This window comes from Ornithodoros turicata, chromosome 1 (assembly GCF_037126465.1).
Source record: "Ornithodoros turicata isolate Travis chromosome 1, ASM3712646v1, whole genome shotgun sequence".
NCBI classification, from domain to species: domain Eukaryota; kingdom Metazoa; phylum Arthropoda; class Arachnida; order Ixodida; family Argasidae; genus Ornithodoros; species Ornithodoros turicata.
In genome coordinates, this window is record NC_088201.1 from 33,554,579 (window position 1) to 33,575,848 (window position 21,270).

General features: G+C 43.5%; 1 protein-coding gene across 1 annotated transcript in view; it reads right to left on the bottom strand.

The window, feature by feature from the left end:
* Nucleotides 1–21,270, bottom strand: part of LOC135377939 (dual specificity protein phosphatase 22-B-like) — a 55,373-nt gene that overhangs the window by 21,116 nt on the left and 12,987 nt on the right. Inside the window, exon 2 of the mRNA XM_064610719.1 lies at nucleotides 3,260–3,471. Coding sequence (XP_064466789.1) covers nucleotides 3,260–3,280 — 21 coding nt within the window. The 5' untranslated portion in view covers nucleotides 3,281–3,471. The remainder of the gene's footprint in view (nucleotides 1–3,259; nucleotides 3,472–21,270) is intronic.

Sequence of the window (21,270 nt, forward strand, 5' to 3'; positions counted from 1 at the left end):
TGGTTGATGATTTTCAGAACAGCACCGCTGCTGCTGCTTTGAGGGTACGCCTGTACCAAGTGGCATTTTTGCATGAGCAAAAGCGGCCTCTTGAAATAACTTCTCAGTCTGCCTTTTCTCAACATGTGGTACGGGTCCAGTGACTTCTGATCGTGCATGCGGAGTTTAAACATCGTGGAGGGTCTGTACGATCTTCGCTGCTTCAAAACACGTGGACTACTATGACTGCTGCATCCTGTACTATCCACTGGAACGCCTGCTGAAGACACAAAGGGAAGTCTGAGGCCAGGGTCTCCAACCAGATACGATCTGCGTACACCACCAAGGCTTTCGTGTAGACGTATCGTTTTCATTTCGTTCGACTGCCGTACGACATTATATTTCTATCAAGTACCAAGAAAAAAAAAGAAAAAGAAAAGAAGGGAGGCGACTCTGTTCTCCAAATTTGGCATCCTCCAATTGCGTTATACGTGGAATACGCCTCTCTTTTTCTTCTCGCTCATTTTCTCATTTGCCGCGACTGTGCAACAATGGGCGCATGTTTATGATCCAGAGTGCGAACAACGGGACGAAAGGCAAACACGGACAAGCACTCAATTCCCATTTCGTCCCGTTGTTCGCACTCTTCATTATGAACTTGCAACAACAACGCGCCGAATCCATTACTATACAAAATGGGCGCACCGTAATCACTTTGACAGTTATCGAAGGAGCTTGCCATTGTTTTGGGTTGCCAAGGGTTGACTAATTGATTTAAAAAAAAAAAAAAGGTTTTGTGAGTCACTTGGCAATGTAACCAGTCAATTCTGGTGATAAACCACAACTCACCAAACAAATTTCAAATTCGGTATGTGCATCTCGGTGGGAAAATCATGTAACACCTATTCGCTTCGGTGTTCTCTCGAATCCTCTCTATATAGACATGTGTTCCAGACCTTGCAGCTTTTCTGAGCTTCGATTTTCTACCGCAACGTTTATATATCTAGCACATTTCATTGCTCCGTCCTATGAAGCGTTTATCTCACTTTCTGCCGCGCTCGTAAACCGTTTCGAAGGACTTTCTGATCCTGTTTCATTCCACTCGAATTGGGATTCAACGACGTCTAAAACGCTATGATTCTTCGCACGCTATGACCAGACGCAAAACTGAGAATTACGGCAGCAACGACGCACGACTAAATACCGTAACGGATATCTTTGCACTTGCGTACAAGTTATCTTAAAATGTACGTTCTGCCTCTGTGGATTTTGCCTTTGACTCCTAGGGTCCAATTGTAAGCAGGAGAACCGAATCACTTCCCTTAATACATTCGTTGATATTTGATTTACTCGGTCCTTGGCCAGGAAGCCAGGGATCTGTGCAGGGCGGATGCACGCTAAAAATCCGACGGAAGAGATCGCCAAATGCTTTTTTGAAAAGGTCACAGTCAGCCCGTCAAGATCAGCGGAAGCAACAAAGTATGGTCTCTTCTGAGATTGAATTAAGAAAAGTTGTACTGGAATAATACTCTCTTGCATTGCATTCACAGACTAACACGTTAAAGAAACCTCAAGGCCAGACTCAGACATGGTTTGCACAGTACGTTTGAACTGAATAGCGGATTTGCATGGTTGAATCGACGCATGTGGCATTTCAATGTGCGAGAGTGATTCAAACGAATGATTTTGTACTAACTCTATATTGCATGTGGGTGAAATTACATGTCTTTGGTTTTCAACATAATAATAATAATAATAATAATAATAATAATATTTATTTTACAATTTTACCAATGGTTTGGCAGGGAGTACAGACAAAAAGCTACGATACCATAGCGTGACCAGGCCTGACCCCCTCACCCCCCTTTGTTAACGCACTTGCACCAACAGTGCTCTAAAGCGTGAACACCTTGCGAGGAACAAAGTCTTTCGGATGTGTGCGCAACCTATATGCACGCACCACATTCTTGACTTCACCGTCGTCCTAACATTTTGTGCCAACAATGTGGTCTTTGATGGTCATGTGGTGTATATGGCAATAATAAACAAAAAAAATTAAAAAAAATTAAACTTTGATGATGGGTGTGGGCGAGTGTGTCACTGTGTAAGAATGCACCCGATAAAGATAGCACAAGAAAAAAAAATCGCTATTTTCGATACCTAAGCGTAAATAATTTCTTACATATCGCGGTGCATCAAACGAATTACGCTGTACGACAAAAAAAGAAAGAACAAGAAATTCAACGCTTCCTGGTTGTATACTTGCATGACGATATGCGCGACTCTCATATTCCTATAATTCCCGTATATAAGAACGCACAGTGATGGCAAACATGCGCTCGCGAGATGATGCTCGCAATGAGCATAGAGAGATCAATTTCCTCGGTACCCAATCAAGATGGGGTTCTCTATTGGAGCTTGCTTTACGGTTGGACGTGTGAACTCACAGAACGGAACAGCTGCGGGCAAATTACTTTCGATTCAATTAACAAGATTAAACGCGTATTGCGATATGAAAGATGGCAGTGCTGATCATTAAACAGAACTGCCAGGCTAATTAGATGGGGTTGTACAACGATGCATGCTATGAATTTGTACCTCTCCGTGCGTCCGATTTTCACGTAACCTTGTGCGTTCAGTATAGCTTATCAACACGGAACATAAAAGTGATAGCACTACTGCGACAAAAATAAATAATCCTGTATCGATGTTGTATCCACTTCAAAGGGGCATTATTGCAGCAATTGGCAAACGATATTACACGGCCTTCTTCGAAGAGACCTTTACTTGGGTCAGTCGAATTAAAGAGTTAGTTACCCTAACTTTGTTTATTAGCGAGAAATCGTGTGGGGGATTGCAGTCCCTGGGATTTCTCTCAGAATTTTGACCTTTGATCCAAACGTTTCCACCTTCGACGAAGAATCCTTGTCTGTTTCATACCATGCACGTTTTTCGTTACGTCCACTTATTGCGCACTGAGTACAGAGATAGCGTATAAAAGAGGTAAAACTGCGTAGTCCTTTCAATTTTAATGGGTGACATATAATGTGTGACGTGTAAGCAGTGTGCAAGTATCCGGCGATAGAAATTCACGACAGAAAGAAGACAGTTGAGAGCATCTAATTTTCATGAAACCAGTCTTTCGTGCAGAAGGCTAGACTTCTTCAGGTTTTTATAACCTGAAGTGCAGTCTTCTGCACCAAAGTCTCGTTTCATTAAAATCAGACGCTCTCAACCGTCTTCTTTCTGTTATAATGTGTGAAAAGCTTAGAGCACGTACCTTGTTCATGCCATTCCCCATGATGTGCTAGTGGTGGTACAATCTTCGGGGTGCATGCCAGGACATGTCAGGACACCGGAAGGGATGAAGGGATAGGAAGCGTTCCCTCACCTCTTGCGGACGAAGGGACGCGTCCAGGATACAGGTGGGGGATCTTTGGACGTTGGCGTGCCCGATAGCTTCCACATGGTCACTCTTGCTACAGGTACACTCTGCATTATAGAGCAAAGCAGGAAAAGATTATGGCTTTCCGCCATCCTAACATCTTCCGTTTGGTTTGCCGTTTGAATCCTTGGTGCTTATAACGTACGTGACATGTACTGTAAAGCGGGGAATTCGTTTAATACCTGACACGTTGCCGGTATAGGATCCCTCGCAAATTTATTTACAGATGGAGACGCTCTTACACTATGATGATATGTCTCGCCTGCATCCAACACGTACAGCAATAAGAGTGAATACTTCAGTTATGAGCTTATGCACTTCAGGCGCGTGCAATAAAGGTAGTTCCGCTTCGCCGCCCGAAACGCTACGTGCACGAGCGAAGACGTGGGTAACGAGTTCTCCCAGCGAACTCCAGTGAGGTAACCATACAAGTTATGCCGAGACGTAGTCGCTTTTGCAAAATATCTGTGCTGTCCTGAGGTTGGATTCGTACGTTTGCATGAAATAGTGTACAAAAAGAACGAAAGCGGAAGAAGAAACCAGAATGAAGAAGATACATGCTTTCAGTCTTTATATTTTCATATTTATAGCTGACGGCACTTGTAGTTTGCTGCAGGCATAAGACACTACAGTTCCGCAGTTTTCCAGTATGAAGACCTTGATGTTATAATTGCAACGAACTCCATACTTCACAGTACACGGCATCGCTGACGACATCAATATTCCATCCCGTCTCAAGGTGACTGGATCTGAATCTAGTAGCGCAATCAGGATGCACCCTGAGGTTTATTAAAACACGAATACGGAGCCAAAAAATAACTGCAGGTTTAAGAGAGCTACAGGGAGATATATCCCGCTGTCGCTCGAAGCATTGCACAAAGAATTCTGGAGAAGAAATGAAATGAGGTAGCCTATAAGGCTAGAACACATAACTGTAGCTGAGTGCTTACATGCCAGCGCAGGCTCGAGTTTCAGCAACCTTCCGCTATTTACATATTGGCTTCTTTCGTAGTTTAAAGTTACGTCCGTTTACGTATTTGAAACGTGTGTGATTTTGGTGGAATGTATTAAGCCTATAGGCTTTATTGGGTCCACCAACATTGACAGCCGTGTAGGTCCGTCCAAAATATGCCCAGATATGCAGAAAATTTTGTATTATCTTTTGTTCTCCTGAGAGAGGAAAAAAATCTTATTAAACAAGAAAAACAAAATTCTGCAGATTTTTTTTTTTGTCATCCCGGCGAAATCTGTACTTACAGAATGCATTAAACCGTACTACCGTACACGCTATTCGGTCGCTGAGGGCACGGTGTGCATGGAATTAAATTGCTTCGATTTTTGCACGCTCGTGGCATGTCACGCCGCCGAAAGCGGAAGTGGAAAGAGAGAGACCTAAACGAGCGCATCACGTGATATCGCCACGCTTTGTCTGGCTTCACACGCTATTTGACATGCATTCTACATTAAATATGGTCTGAACTGCACGAAACCATGGACACGAAGTCAATACATGAACTAGTCCGTAATATAGTATGTTCGGCAATTGTCGGATGTGGCGAGTCTTTCAAAGGGACGAAATACAAACGGTTGTCGAAATCCTAGTCACTTTTAATAGTGTCAAGACAACGTAGACTCTGTTTCATGCAAACAATTTACTTCTCGTTTTAGGAGTCTTCGCTTCGATAGACAGAGACTACAAAAGCAACGTTGTAAGTGAGTTTGCCTTAAACAACACGTTATTGTCAACATGTAGTCCTTCATACTCCAGCAGGCACAGCAAACAAGGCTTGAGGGTCGCGGGCGAGAGTATTTAATTAAAAAGAAGAGGGGGGAAAAAACCTCTCGCTGTTTTTGTGAGTGGTTCCGCTGTCTCAAAGTATTGCGATTTGCAGTCAACTCGTATTTAATTTTTGTCGAAATTTTGATTCTCGACATAAACATGGGCGTCTCTCCAAAAGTTTGGCCTTGATGGCGCGATGAAAGTCGATTAGGCGACGGCGGCGCTGGAAGAGCAACACCTAACCAGTCCTACGGAGGGATTATTGATGGAAACGGCCGAAGCAATCAAGGCAGGCGGCACAAATGACGATGTCTGCTGTTGGTTGGATCACCTTTTTAGCGCCCTTCGTGCAATTCGTTTTTTCGTGCTCGCGTGCTGTAACGCGTCAATTTGGTGCAACTTTTCCTTTGACAACTTTTCCTTCGACTCCCATGATCCAATCGTAATAAGGAGAACCAAATCACTTCCCCTAATATATTCGTTGATATTTAAATTACTCGGTCCTTGGCCAGGAATCTGTGCAGGGTATATGTGCGCCAAAAATCCCACGGAAGAGATTTCTTCCGAAGAGATTTGAAATGATTTCTTGACAAGGTCACAGTCAGCCCGTCAAGATCAGCGGAAGCAACAAAATATATAGTCTCTTCTGAGATTGAATTAAGAAAAAGTTGTACCAGTTGAAATATACTTTTCTGCATTGCGCTCGCACACTAACATGTTAAAAAAAACCTCAAGGTCAATCTCAGACGTTGTTTGCACAGTACCTTTGAACGGTACGATAGCGAATTTGCATGGCTGAATCGACGCATGCGGTATTTCAATGTACGGGAACGATTCAAATGAATACCGCAAATGAATTTGTATTAATTATATATTTAGGGTCTGACTTTTTCAGGTGAAATGCCTCTCCCGAATTCGGGGAGGGGGGAGTGGGGGGGGGGGTGAGTCCGGTGCTATTTTCAAATCTGGAATTCGGAATGAAATCGGGTGCTATTGATACAATCGGGTGTTATCGGGTTATTTCTTTCTTTCTGTCCAGCGAACAGCCCGTAGATTAAAGGGGCACATATTGGTCAGACATGCATTCCTCGCGAATTATCGTCACAAAACACCGCATATTGTAATATGTGCTTCGCATAGTTTATTGTTGCACTCAAATAATATTTTCACCAGACGTGTGAATAGAATTACTACTAAATCATCTACGTGATACGTGATGCAACGTAATACGTGATTGGAAGTCGGGCAGAAATCGGGTTTAACCCGAAAAAGTCAGACCCTAACGATATTGCATGTGCGGATGTAATTACACGCGGCCGTTTTTCAACGTAGTCACTCCTGATAATAATGCACTGTCACCAACGGTGCTCTGAAGCGTGAATACCTTGTAAAAAAGTCATCCGGATGTGTGCGTAACCTATCATGCACCTCGTTATTCGTCGTTTTGAAATTTTGTGCCATCAGTGTGGTCTTTGAGAGCTCAAAAGAGTGAAACGCTGATGGTGGGTGTGGGAGACATTCAATTCGGAAACCGACCCGGAAACCGACCTATATTAGAGCGAGGGCGTCCATTGTCGTGCTAAAGCAAACATTGGTTAAACCACCGATTAACAATTGTTGGCATTTCCGGCGAATTGTAGGCTTCATGCGAGTACGCAGGCGCTCACAAGAGCTTTCGCTGGTGACTGTGCTTCCTTTCTCCACGTAGTGCTCAATATCATGCAACACCGTCACGCACTATTATTATTTTTTTTTTTTTGTTCCTGGAATTCCTAAGGGACACTGGTCTCCTTTCCATTCTTACGTAGAACGGGTCTCATATTATGTCTCTTATGCCTTTGTGTACTGTCATTATCTGGCCATGAGTGTTTCATATCATACCAAACACTTGATGTAGTATTATTGATGACCTCATTCTTTCACGTCTCATACTAACTAGAGTGCCCTGTGGTAGTGAGCCTCAAATTTCGTAGTAAATATCCTCACTCATCGTCACTCCATGTATTTGTTGTGGTTGTCATACCGCCATGTCATCCGACGGTAAATTTCCATCGGTTTCACATCTTCCGCGGTGAAAACCTGACAGAATGTCGTTCTTCATTCGTGCACACTTCCGAACGGGCGGTCTTCTCTAATGGGTTCGGCACGCAGCTTTGGGGCAGGGTGGTCAACTCTACTGGGTAACTCTCTGTTTATCTCGGGGGATATTTTGCCATGACTTCTAAGCACGTTTATCAAATTTAATTCGCGAAAATTGGAATTTTCCCTGAACTCCGAAATTTGCCAAGTCAATCTCACGTCTTTTCTTTTTCTTTTGAGAGAAAGCGCATGCCGAATTTAACCCATTCTTATTGCGAAATACATTCACTACTACTATAATGGTAATAGCCGAGAAAAAATTGGAAAACCGTTGTTCCGAGGCGCGCAAATTGCAGGCCGAGCTCAGTTTTCACGGTCAAGTTAATGCAAGATGGGGCGGAAGAAAAACGGTCACCCGCTCCTTCTTGCTTCCTTCTGCTCTTACTTCAGAGAACTATGCGTTGCAACCATGCTGCCGTTATCAGCAGAATTTCGGTCCTCGCATCGCACTGGCAACTTGGCAAACTTTGCGCGACTTGGCAAATTCCGGAGATCAATTAGAAAAATTCAATTTCTTGCTAATTAAATTTGATAAAAGTGTTCAGAAGTAATGACAAAATCTCCTCCGAGATAAATAGCGTTGACCCCATGATGTTCAGACAAGTAGACTTTTTTAATACGACATTTTTCTCACGTTAGGTGAAACACCCTGTATATGCAAATTGCTTCGATATGCGCAGTTGAAACAAAGGAATGAACCAATCTCACCTTAGTCGACGTGACCTCCCGCAGTCTTTGCATACACTTGACGGGGCATTACGCTTCATTCTCGGACCCCGACACGATCGAAAGCTAATGGGGCGTACATATTTTATCGCACTACAACGAATAACTTTTCTTTCATAAATCACTTCGCATTCTGTACCAATGACAAAGTACGGGCGTAAGCGAGAGAAACCATAAACTAGAAAAAAAAAAAGAGAGAGAGAGAGAGACTCTCCAATAGGTCTTTTGATCATCCCCACAGACCTGCTTATGCAGAATGCATTCCACCGTACGCGACTCGCTCGCGAAAGACAAAGCCCATGTGCACGGAACTACATTGGTTTATATTTTGAACGCTCGTGGTAACTTTCCCTGCGCGTTTCGGATGGTGAGGTACTCTTGCATTTGGTAGGAGTTACGGCAACTGGAACGTTTTGGCGCTCCTTTGGTGCTGCGTGACTCGTGCTTCGGGGTTTTTTGAAATGGGCTTATGATGGCTCGAGTTAGTCAGTAATGGCCAGTAGTTAAACTACTAGTTAAACTACCAGATTGTAGTTAAAAAGTAGTTATCAACTACTTGCAGAAATGTAGTGACAACTACTAGTTAAACTACTATTTTAAGTAGTTAACTACAGTAGTTAGGTTACTGAAGGTGCCAACTGCTTCCGATTTTGCCGAAAGCTTTACAACAACAACAACAACAATAAATGAAGAAGTGATGATGACATGGGAAAGCTTTACGGCACGACTGTGCTTCCGACTTTTACCTTGAGCTGCTTGTCTGATGAGAACGGAGGTGCAGAGCAATTGCGTCGTGCATACGTACTAAATCTTCACTTTTAATGCTTGTCCAGCGAAGCCTCATTTGCAGTGAAATAATTCTGCAACTTGGTTTATCACGTATTCACAAAAATAACCAGCATCAGGCTTTGTATTTGACGATCGTACCAATGGCTTGAGCCAAAGTTTATCATTGCTTGTGATTCATGCTTAGGTGTCCAAGAACACTGCAAGGGATTGGAGTTGATGGACAACGTTAAATAGTTATAGATGTAGTTAAACTACATTATAGTAGTTAAAGAAGTAGTTTTAACTACTCCCCTGCAAAGTAGTTGAACTACTAGTTAAACTACTCCGTGGCTGAGTAGTTAGTAGTTATAGTTAAACTACCGTAGAAGTAGTTAGTGGCCATCACTGGAGTTAGTGATGTTCCGTACACAGGCTTGAGCCTCGGTCTCATCATTTAGTCGCTGCCGTTATGGTCGCCTCCACTTCTGCCTCCTTCATTTTGAATTGCAGTGCATTACTGTCTGCCGAAGGTGTGGATCCAAGAAAACAGGAAGGGCACATCTGCTCGCTATCATCATACGGCATTACAACAGCGCAGGAATATTACATCCAGGGTGTCGAACCGCAAAAAATACGGGTTCGGCTCGGGTTCGGGTTCGCGTTGTTTTGATTTCGTTCCGGTTCAGTTCCGGTTCGGCCAGGCCAGAAATCGAACCGGTTCGCAGCCCCGAACCGGTTCGCGAACCGGTTCAACGCTTCGGTTATATATGTTCCATAAAACTGCTTTTATCAGGAAATGCGTGGCTAATAGCTTACTGCTGTTGTCTGCATTGACGTCTCTAGCGGCGAGGTAGCCCGTTAGTGAGAGAAATGAGAAATGGATGAACACTTATTGCAACTAGAGTTCACGCGGTTGAAGCGGTGTAGTCCTGCTACTTTGTGTTCCCAAAATATCTTTTTTCATACGCACAGTGCCAGCAAGATAGACTTAAAGGAAGCCTAATAAGATGGACTGCGTAACATAGACGACAGTACTTGCCGGCACACTGCCTTCGCAGCGTGAATCGATCTGAAACCGTACTGAAGCATGTCGAAAATAAGCCTGCAAGCCTTACTCTGTCCGAGCTCACAGCAGTGTACTTGTTAATCCACAACACAACGGCAATGTGTCACGACGACACAACTGCGCTACCAATAAGCAGAACCACATTTACTTTTCAAAGCACGACCAATCAAACAGGCACCGTTCTGCGTACGCTCCTTCTCCACTTCTCATGTTTCTGACTTGCTTAATTTGTGCTGCTCACGTGTAAAGGGAAATCTTGGGCGCGTATTTGATCACACATTCGTCCTGTAGAGCTATATAACTGGCCTACTCCATTCGTGTTTCATTCGTCCGCGTGGCACCTGGTCTCTGAAGAGTAGACGCCGCACCGCGTGCGTGCGGCGCAAGCCGCGGCGCTCACAAGGACAACTGCGCTTCAACATGTTGAAAAGACGCTGAAAGTATACTTACTATACGTCGTCGTCTGACTGCTAGGTGAACATTTCTGAAATTTATGATATAGGCGCGTGATGATGATACTAATGTGTCTTCGTTCGGGGATAGAGAGGAACTCTTATGCTGACTTCTTTTATGTCCGAACCGTTTTGTTGCGAACCGGTTACCGCTATTATTTTTTACGGTTCTGCTCCGGTTCGGGTTCAACAGTGTCATGAAAATTTCGGTTCGGGTTCGGTTCCGGCAAAAATAACGGTTCGGGTACGGTTTTCGGTTCGGGTTCGGGTTCGGTTCGACACCCTGATTACATCCACTCGCTAAGACCGGGGAGAGCCGTATTGCTTGGTTGCTTCTCCTGCGTACATTGTATTGATGCAGTGAAAGCACGCTTTACAGGAGATAGCCACAGCCGGAGGTACACGAATTCTGTCTGACTTCAATTCCTATGTGGGGAATATATTCTACATTTAAATTGTCCGTAGTATGTAGCTGCAGGATTCGCTTTTGTGACACCTGGTGTTCTGCGAAGCAGGTACTGTTGAATGGCGTATTAATTTGTAAAATCTATTCTTTAGTCACACGTCTTTGGGACATTTGGACGCGATCGAGGAATGCAGAAACTTTGTCAAGTGCGGTCAACACTAGTGATAAAAAGATAAAACACTGATATTATATCGTTTATTAACGTACAAGCTTTCTTGAAGCAGTCTGCATTTCGTCAGGTACAAAATGTACCTGAAAATTTTTGTACCTGACGAAATGCAGGCTACTACAAGAAAGCTTAGATGGGTAGAAATCCAGCGAACCGGTAGAGATGTAGGAAGGGAGTTGCAACTCTGAGGCAACTCCCTTCCCACAAGAAAGCTTGTACGTTAACAAACAGTAGTTAACAATCAGTGTTTTTATCTTATTACTCCCACGGGGGGTGGGATTAGCATGGATCTTGGGCCTACTTCAGGTGGGAGCTGCTCGCATCTCATCCCAGAAACCCTCTTGTCTTTAGCATGGCATTAGGGCCATCGCCAAGGAGTAGACGTTATATCCACTTTCAGAGTAGAGTATTGGCCACGTCGCTGGTAAATTAAGTGTGAAAATATTTTGCATGGCAGTTAAAAACCAGGCCGTACTTTACGCTAAGCTCCCGTTTTGAAGGCGTGATGATTGTTCGAAACGTGTTGGAGTTAAGGTTGTTACTAATTTAGCACTTGAACATTTGAACGTTCATTTAAACAAATACCTTCATGAATTGTCTATTTGGTTAAACGCTAATAACAACAACAACAACAATAAATGAGATGGGGTGTTTCACCGCGGTGGTGCGGTATACCCTACCCCATTGCACGTGGGACATTATGTGAAGATGGTGAAAGAAGGATGAAAATACAAGAAAGAACGCTAATAAGATCAGACTGAATGTCAAGAAAACTAGGGATATAATATGCTGGCCCAAAAACAATCCTATAAACCACATTATATACATCTATGGATAGGTACTGAACAAATTGAGGAAGTGCAAAAAATTAAACTCTTGGGTGTGTGGTTCCAGTATAATTTAGCGTGGAATGCACATATTAATGTTGGATGTGCTGAACTAGCAAAAAATTGTGGTGCCCTAAATCGTGTTAAAAAATTAGTACCAACGTGGTTAAAAAGGCGGCTATTATGGATTAGTTTGCCCGACGCTTTACTAGTGCTTGTTAGTCTGATGATACACAACCACAGCAAATTATCTTAGAATACACACATTACAAACAAGAGCTATCCGGTTTATAACAAATGCCGTGGTAGTAACACCGGAACAATTTTAATTTCGGGAATTACTAATCTTGCCTATTCGTCAAGTATTCACTTTTAAACTCTGACTATACGCATACAGACATGTATTTTCTGGCACACTATCGTTGAACGCAGCTGTCACACATTATCAACTCTGCAATGTAAATCCTTTGGCCCTTGCGTTTGGCCGGACAAATTCCGGTAAGGAAGCCACTTTGTATTTAACTTCAGAGTTTTTAAATTCCTGGAGTCTTTTGTTTGTATCTTTCCACACATTTCACATGTATAGAAAGGTCTTACGAAATTTCTTACTTGATGTTGATGATCTGTCTTGTTTTGCACTGTAATATGTATTTTGTGTTGTGCAAATCCGCGTTTGCTACTGACTACTGCATAGGGTCGTGTACCTCATCAGGTTCTTATCCTTTAGTTCACGACCCACATTTCTATGAGAAATGAAATAAATTGAATTGAAATTGCAAAAAAATTAAAAAGCTGTTGCACACGCCAGCGCGGAATGAAAATGTCCTAAGTATCCGGTCCAGGAATATATAGGGAAATGTTTAGGTATGCATGCACAAGAGAGGGCATAAAATAAAGCGAATGCTACTTCATATTCTGATCCGTACGAATATATCACGTATACATACAGTACGCATGTTTATAGCCGTACATGTGTAGCATGCGTATCCGGTCCGGTTATACAACTTTTCGTTTCGTATTCGCTTCGGCTTCAAACTAAGTGTTCGCACATTCGCAACGTCCCCACTGCGATCACAGAAGGACGATCGTAATGACCTTGGCAATATACGAAACCATATGCGGCGTTAGAATGCGTAGAATTTAAATAGCATCGTAAGCACCCCTTCGTAAGATTGCTGAGAAGTCATCGAGGAAGCACTCTAACGTAGTGGTGACAGAAGGCCTGGTCAATGTGTATTACGAGTCTGCGAAAGGAGTTATAGATACCCATATTTTGTGAAGGTACGCACCGACTCATGAGTTCATGCTTTCAGGAAATACACGAGAGACGAGACGGACAGCGATGTTTAATATTGTTCTCAGCCATTCACCGTGTGTTGGTCTCCTGTTACCGGTGCAGTCCTTTCCTTTCCTATTCTGGGTGTCTCTTCTACTGGATCTCCCGATCTGCGATTCGACTTTCTTGCAGTTGTTCGTCCCCTCTCAGGTCACACTTCTTTTCTTAGCCAAGGCTTTTGACCGCCATTTATATTCATACAGCTCTGTAACAGTGCACGCGGTGCTGCGGTGTAGAAGACGATATTTCTCATCAGCTCCTCCACTGTCAGCGTCAACCACCATCATCGTGCCGTGCTCTGGCAACATCTCTCAGAGCTTGGGTGCACGGACGGACGGACAGCCGTTTCTCTCGCAACACTCCTTGGCCCTGTGCAGCGAGCTAACCAGTGGAGAGTCACAAAAGCGGTGCTCCGCTTTCTGCGTAACACGGGTCTCCTGGGCTCCCTGTGAGCCCTGTGTTTCTCTCTCGGCCCAGTGGGCAGTCACCACAGCGCTCCTCCTTCGAACCTTGTCAACGCCTTGTGATTGTGTGACTGTGTGTGTGACTTTTCAGGTTTAGTTTTGTATTTTAGTTCAGTTTTTCTTTTCCTTTTCTTTTCTTCTTTTTATTTCTTCTTTTCCTTTTCTTCTCTTCTTTTTCTTTCTTCTTTTCCTCTTCTTCTCTTCTTTCTCTTTCTTCTTTTCATTTTCTTTTCATTTCTTCTCCTTTTCTTCCCGTTTCTTTTCTTATTTTTCTTTTCTTCCCCTTTTCTCCTTCTTTCTTCCCCTTTTCTTTTCTTATTTTTCTTTCCTTCCCCTTCCCTTTTTGTTTGGAATAGCAAGCCGACCCTCGTCTGGCTGACCTTTCCTTTCTTTTTCTTAATAAACATATTCCCCCCCCCCCGTCAATATCGATTATAGGTACGGGGAGATGTGCTAAGTAATATTTTCAGCTGGCGTCGTGTTGTCGCATTACCGTGCGAGAAAATCGTATATATGAGGATTGTATCACGTGCGCTATGCCCTACACCTTAAATCGATACCTCCTTTACTGCGTGACTCGCCTCGAAGTTGCGAGAAAATCGTTTATTTCGGACAAAGGGGGGGGGGTATCATTTTAAAGCAAGAGTCGATGGGTTTAGACAGCCTTTCCGGCCAAAACATTAGCCCAATAATGTTACGCAGTTCACACTCCACAAAGATTTAAACGGCCGCCAGTATAGACAACAACAACTACAAGAATGACGATGGGATGAGGTGATTGTGGGTTAATGTGGGTTAATATATGACTGGGATGACGATGAAAAAGATTAGGCATACACACACGCACGTACACATGACACACGCACATGAGATATCGCACACGCAGGTGCCAGCATAGACGAAACAACACAATCTCATATAATCAATCCGAGGCCAACCACTGTATAAACGATTTTGTGTGTGTGTGTGTGCGTGTGCCTCGTTCGATCTGCTGGGAAAGTACTCTTTTCTGGATAATTATCGGGTATGCAAAATGCCTTACGCACGTCGCCGTTCTCAAGATATCTGGATTCTTGACCCCCGAAGCTAACAGACACGGATAAAACGGCGACCATCCCAGCTCGTACCAGGACAACTGACGCCAAGCCCAACGCATATCTGGACAAGTCATACGAGGACAACTCATACAGGAAATCACATTGATGATCCGGAAAAGATTTGAGTTAGACAGCGATGAAATCCTATAGGTCGTGGTGAGATGTATCTATAGGACGAAAGAGCAGCGATGACTTCAGTACAGGACTATGGTAGTAATTTTTTGAACGAAGCAAATATGATTAATTGTACGGCGTAGCGTAGTAATAATAGCGGTTTGTGAAGGTTGGATTTCATTGATGTGACGCGGCACTGGGGGGGGGGGGGGGGGCAGTTGTAATTGCCGAGGATAAAGCGTGCAGCTGTATTCTGTACACATTCTATGGCATGAATGAGTGACTCCTGATGAGAGTCCCACATTGCTGCCACGTATTCCAGTTATGACCTAACGAGGGTTTTATACAGTGCTAGTTTCATACTTAGCGAGACAAAGAAAACATTACGTTTGATGTAGACTAAGGTTCGACTTGCGTTGTTCACAATGTACTTAATATGTGTTCGCCACGACGAGTCAGATGACGATTAGACGAGCTAGCCCTTGATTGATGTGTTCTTATCTAATCTGATAATAATAATAATTGGGTGTTTACGTCGCGAGACAACTCAGCTTATCTAATCTGTGTTATACGTATAATATGTTGTAGTCTGTACTTGTATCGTGAAGTAATTTTTTCACGCGTATTGTGTATTTTATTGTAGTACAGCTCTGTTTCTGTCATTCCTGACCTTTTCGCTCTGTCCGTGTTGCAGCGCCGGAGGGACCGGAGTATGATTAAATAAGTAAATAAATAAATAAATTTGTAAAAATAGACGTATAAAATAAAGTTATACGTGCATTGAGGTGCCAATGAAGAACAAATCAGTAAAATGTAATCACTAAAATGTTACTTGTGTGATTTTTTTTTTCAATATAAGTCACATCCCGCAACTGTTCTCCTGGTTTGATCTTTCCCGGTATGAGCTGTCCCGGAATCAATTGTCCTCGTCTGAGTTGAGTGTGATATGAGCTGGGGTAGACCCAGTAAAACGAGTAAGACGAATAACTCAACGTGACTTCGCTCCACTATCGACATAATTATTTCAAGGAGCCGTCACGTATACGTTGGTGTATACAGGGTGTCCCAGAGAACGTGCGCCGTAATAAAAAAAAAAAAACTACGCCATCTAGAATCATGCGGTCAACGGCATTTGTTCTTACTAGGTTTTTGCCACCTCCTGATGTGCATGTCGTGTAACCTAAGTTTAATTATGTAAATTTTTGCGAAGTGAACTCGGAAATGTGCCAAGTAAAGGTCACTTTTTTACCCCACCAACATGAAGAGCGTGCCGAATTTACTCAGATTCATGATAATTGACAGTGATATTCAGGATCTATCCTGTCGAGAAAAATAGCCTAACATCATGCTTCTCGGGGCACTTGAGTATAACGCGCGAGGACTTTTTGAGCGCAGTCGCTGTGAGTCCGACGAAAGGAGGTTGGAAACCCAGCCCACAGAGTGATAGTAGAAAAAGTAACAGTTCCTAAAATTGGGAGAGGAAACGTATGGTCCCAGCCGAGGCCGGAGGCGATAAGCTATGTCTGTGTTATCTCTTTCTACCATACCGGTGTGGGCTGGGTTTCCAACCTCCTTTCGTCGGATTTATAATGATTCCGCTGAAAAATTCGTCGCGCGCTATCCTCTGCGAGCTCCGTAGAGCATGATTTTCGGCTATCTTTTCCGATACGATAGCTCCTCAATATTCCTGTCAATTATCATTAATTTGAGTAAATTGAGCACGCTCTTCACATTGGTGTGGTGACCTTGACCTTTACTTGGCAAATTTCCGAGTTCAGTTCGCAAAAATTTATATAATTAAACTTAGGAATTACATGACATGCACATCAGGAGGTGGCAAAAACATAGTAAGAACAAATGCCGTGGACCGCATGATTCTATGTGGCGTAGTTTTTTAAAATTAAAATTCAATGACACGCTTTCTGGGACACCTGTATAGTGTGTAAAAAGAAAAAAAAGTAAGGCTGCGAAGGTAAGGCATATTCGTCTTCTATCGTAGCTATCTAGAAGGTCAAATTCCTCGGCTTGCAAGGCTACTGGAGGTGCCACTGACACGTTCCTGGTCTCTCATTTTTCTTACCAAATAGGCCTTAAGAATTTCTCGAATTCTTGAGACCTGTTTGATAAGAAAGATGGGGGACCAGACGTTTATTCGTGTTATTCGTTTTGTCCGTGCCTGTTGAATCCTGGAGTCAAGAATAAATTATCTCCAACAGGCCCATATTACCGTCTTAGAAAGAAATCCGGAGTTCTTCTTCTTTTTTTTCTTTCAAACTCCACGAAGCACCACGAGGAAACTATGGCAGAGGGTGTATACCGGTATACAAACGGACAGGTCGAGAGTTGACAGCAGTGCGGAGTGGAAAACGGGGGGTGGGATTAGCATGCATCTGGAGCCTACTTCAGGTGGGATCTGTTCACATCTGATTCCACCAACCCTCTTGTCTTTAGCATGGCATTAGGGCCATCGCCAGGGAGTAGACGTTATATCCACTTTCAGAGTATAGGCCGTGTTGCTGGTAAACCAGGTGTCAAAATATTCTGCATGGCGGTTAAAAACCAGGCCGTGCTTTACGCTGAGCTCCCGTTTTGAAGGCGTGATGATTGGTAGAAACGTGTTGGAGTTACTGCCACTGGAACGTTTTGGCGCTCCTTTGGTGCTGCGTGACTCGTGCTTCGGGTTTTTTTGAAATGGGCTTGTGATGGCTCGAGTTCGTGATGTTCCGTACACAGGCTCGAGCCTCGGTTTCATCATTTAGTCACTGCCGTTATGGTCGCTCCACTTCTGCCTCCTTCATTTTGAATTGCAGTGCATTACTGTCTGCCGAAGGTGTGGATCCAAGAAAACCCGAAGGGCACGTCTGCTCGCTATCATCATACGCCATTACAACAGCGCAGGAATATTACATCCACTCGCTAAGACCGGGGAGAGCCGTATTGCTTGGTTGCTTCTCCTGCGTACATTGTATTGATGCAGTGAAAGCACGCTTTACAGGAGATAGCCACGGCCGGACGTACACGAATTCTGACTGACTTCAATCCCTATGTGGGGAATATATTCTACATTAAAATTGTCCGTAGTATGTAGCTGCAGGATTCACTTTTGTGACACCTGATGTTCTGCGAAGCAGCTGCTGGTGAATGGCGTATTAACTTGTAAAATGTATTCTTTAGTCACATGTGTTTGGAACATTTGGACGCAATCGAGGAATGTAGAAACTTTGTCAAGTGCGGTCAACACTAGTGATAAAAAGATAAAACACTGACATTATATCGTTTATTAACGTACAAGCTTTCTTGCAGTAGTCTGCATTTCGTCAGGTACAAAAATGCACCTGAAAATGAAAATTTTTGTATCTGACGAAATACAGACTACTACAAGAAAGCTTGTACGTTAACAAACGCTAGTTTCAGTGTTTGAATCTTTTTAATCCTACAGGGGGTGGGATTAGCGTGCATCTTGGGCCTACTTCAGGTGGGATCTGCACACATCTGATCCCACCAATCCTCTTGTCTTTAGCATGGCATTGGGGCCATCGCAAAGGAGTAGACGTTATATCCACTTTCAGAGTAGAGTTTGGGCCACGTTGCTGGTAAATGGTAAGGTGTAAGGTGGTAAGGTGTCAAAATATTCTGCATGGCGGTTAAAAACAAGCCCGTGCTTTATGCTGAGCTCCCGTTTTGAAGGCGTGATGATTGTTCGAAACGTGTTAGAATTAAGGATCAATCTAAAAAGGGAGCCAAAAGAAATAGGAAAGGGGATGATCGTCATATTTCGTTGTCGATCGGCTTATGTTGCAAAGTCGGCGACTCGGCGAATACGCACGAATATCCCGTAGGATTTCTCCGGACTGCCTGTTGAACTGGAAGCTCCTGTGTTCTGTTTTAATCCCGAAGAAATTTCGAATGCGGTTTATGCGCACGATGTCCGGAAAGGGGATCTGCACAATAGGGGAGCTATAGCTGCTCGAGAAATTTGCTGCGATACAGGTCTTGATGACCACACGTGCCGTTCGTGTTGTGTTTCTAAGGTTTGAATCCCGCTGTTCGTATATAGGATATAGGTATATAGGTATGTATACGGTTTATAGCATATCCCGGCAGGTTTAGTATTTTCAAAGGTAGTAGAGTTCGGATGTACGACGTGCAGTCACATACACGGCCTGACCAACAACCTGGGTATTCGTATAGTCAAGGCTTTCGCAATTACCGCTAGCATGGAACTCGAGGTACATAGCAGCCAAGGAAAATCGAAACAAAATTATGCCGGATCTATCGTATAAACTGGAATATCGATAAAACTTTCTACAAAAATGCTCGGGAAAAATTGGACCCTCGTCTCATTTATCGGTCATTGACGGAAAACTTACGAGTCTCCCAGCAACTCTTCCCTTTCCCTCGAGCAGTGTAAACACCACCCAGTGTAAACAAGGCCTCAAAATTGTACTTAGTGTAAAGTACCAAGTACCTAGCACCTGTTGTGCTTTAACTACAATACAAAGTACCTACAAATGTACTTAATGTAAAGTACAAAGTCTTTTGCAAAGTACTTTCAAGTACTCGTCAAGTGGATTACAAATTTAAATCTTATCGCTGGACGTTTCAACATTTGGTAGTGATAAAACGTGAGGTAATTATGTTTCGATTGTTATTTTTAGAAAGCTTTTAGCGACCAGCCGTAGCTATGGAGGCAAGCCGCCACAAATCCTGGTTTTCAAATCATCTGTGGTGATTGGCTGAAGCAGACAACATCGCGATTCGGTGTGTCCACGTGGCGAAGAATTCAGAGCTTTTCCTCAGAGCTGTCAGACATATGTCGGCACAGTTCCCTTAGAAGTCGGCCCAGGACGCACGCTCCCCCCAGAGCGTTAGTCGTGACGTTGCCCACCTGTGTGAGGCCGACAATGGCGAGCTCTTTCACCAGCACCACCACCACCACCACCACCACCAGGATTCAGAGCAAGCATTAAGCAGACTCAGTGATGGGCAAAGTACCCAAAATTGTACTAAAGTAAAGTACAAAGTGCCTGGCATCAATGGTACTGGAAGTGCAATACAAGTATCGCATTTTAAATATACTGCAAGTAAAGTACAAAGGACACTCTAAGAAAAAATAGAGTATGCCCAACTCTTATGCAGTGTAAACTCTTTGTCACTGAGATCATTCTTTTTTAGCGTAATGTTCACTGCTTTTTTTTCGAAAGCGTGTTACACTGTCGCCCAGGAGTGCAACTTAACCCTGCTAGGGAGTAAAAATTACTCTGCGTGAATGCGGGGCAAAATTATGTTACTGTCCTTCACTTACATTACTTTGTTACTGCTTTTTGTTTATTGATGAAGGGTGCCCCTTTAACGTTCAGGCCCTGTGCATGACGTCGCCCTGGGCGTATACACACTGAGAGGGGTTATATGGACGGGCGTACAGACGCTGAGACTTGGACTGACAAAGGATGGCTCACTAACACGCACATGCTTTGGCGATCACTCACAAGCCGCGATTTTAGAGTACAGGTAGTCAACGGACGAGAACCTGCGTATTCAGCGTGATATGGCAGCGTCATAGTCGTCATAGCACGGTAAAGAGAGTATCGGAAGAGTAAAGATGGGCAGAAAAGAGCATAGAAAGAGTGTAAAAGTCATAGTTACACTCCATTTACTCTTATTTACTCTTTTTTTTCTTAGAGTGTACTGGGTATTATACCTTAAAGTACTCGCCAAGTACATTGCAACTGAGTCAAGGCAGTAATGTGGGCAAATTGGTGCATCTTGAAGAGAAAAAATTTGCAATGCATATGTATGTAAAACACGGGACGAAGGAGTGTGTGTCGCGAATTTGAGCTGGCGAATGTGTTGCTTACACAGAATAAATGCCAATTTAAGCATTTTTTGCAAGTGCTAGTTCTAAAGCCCAGCTAGTTGTGCTTGCCCATGAGTATGAACTGTAATTTCCGTTTACAGCTGCTCAGGCAACCAGCTGTGCTAGTGGAATATATATTTATTTCCTGATTTATTCCTCGTTGCATTTCTCGGTATACCATGAAAAAGGAGGACAGCACTCCACTTTCTTGTTCAAAAATACTGCTTCTAGACACTTGTTTGATATTTCTTTTTTTTTTCTTTGCATTTCCAGTTGGGTACTTCAGTACTTGATGGGAAAGTACTAGACAAAACTCTCTGGACAACGCAAATTGCATACATTGCCAGCAAGTCGAACACATCTTGCTTCATTGCTGTGCATATGCTGTGGTGCGGGATAAATACATTGGCCATTGCAGGAATTGTACGGTTGATGATGTCCTACATCCCAGAGGCTATTTCACGGAAAGACTCCAAAACTCGCAGCCTCGTCTGCTTTCTCCAGGAGTCTGGCCTCGCTCAAGGACTATGAGTACTGCTCGGACTTCTAACCAATTCTGGCAGTGGCTGTCCTAAGTCTTAACTT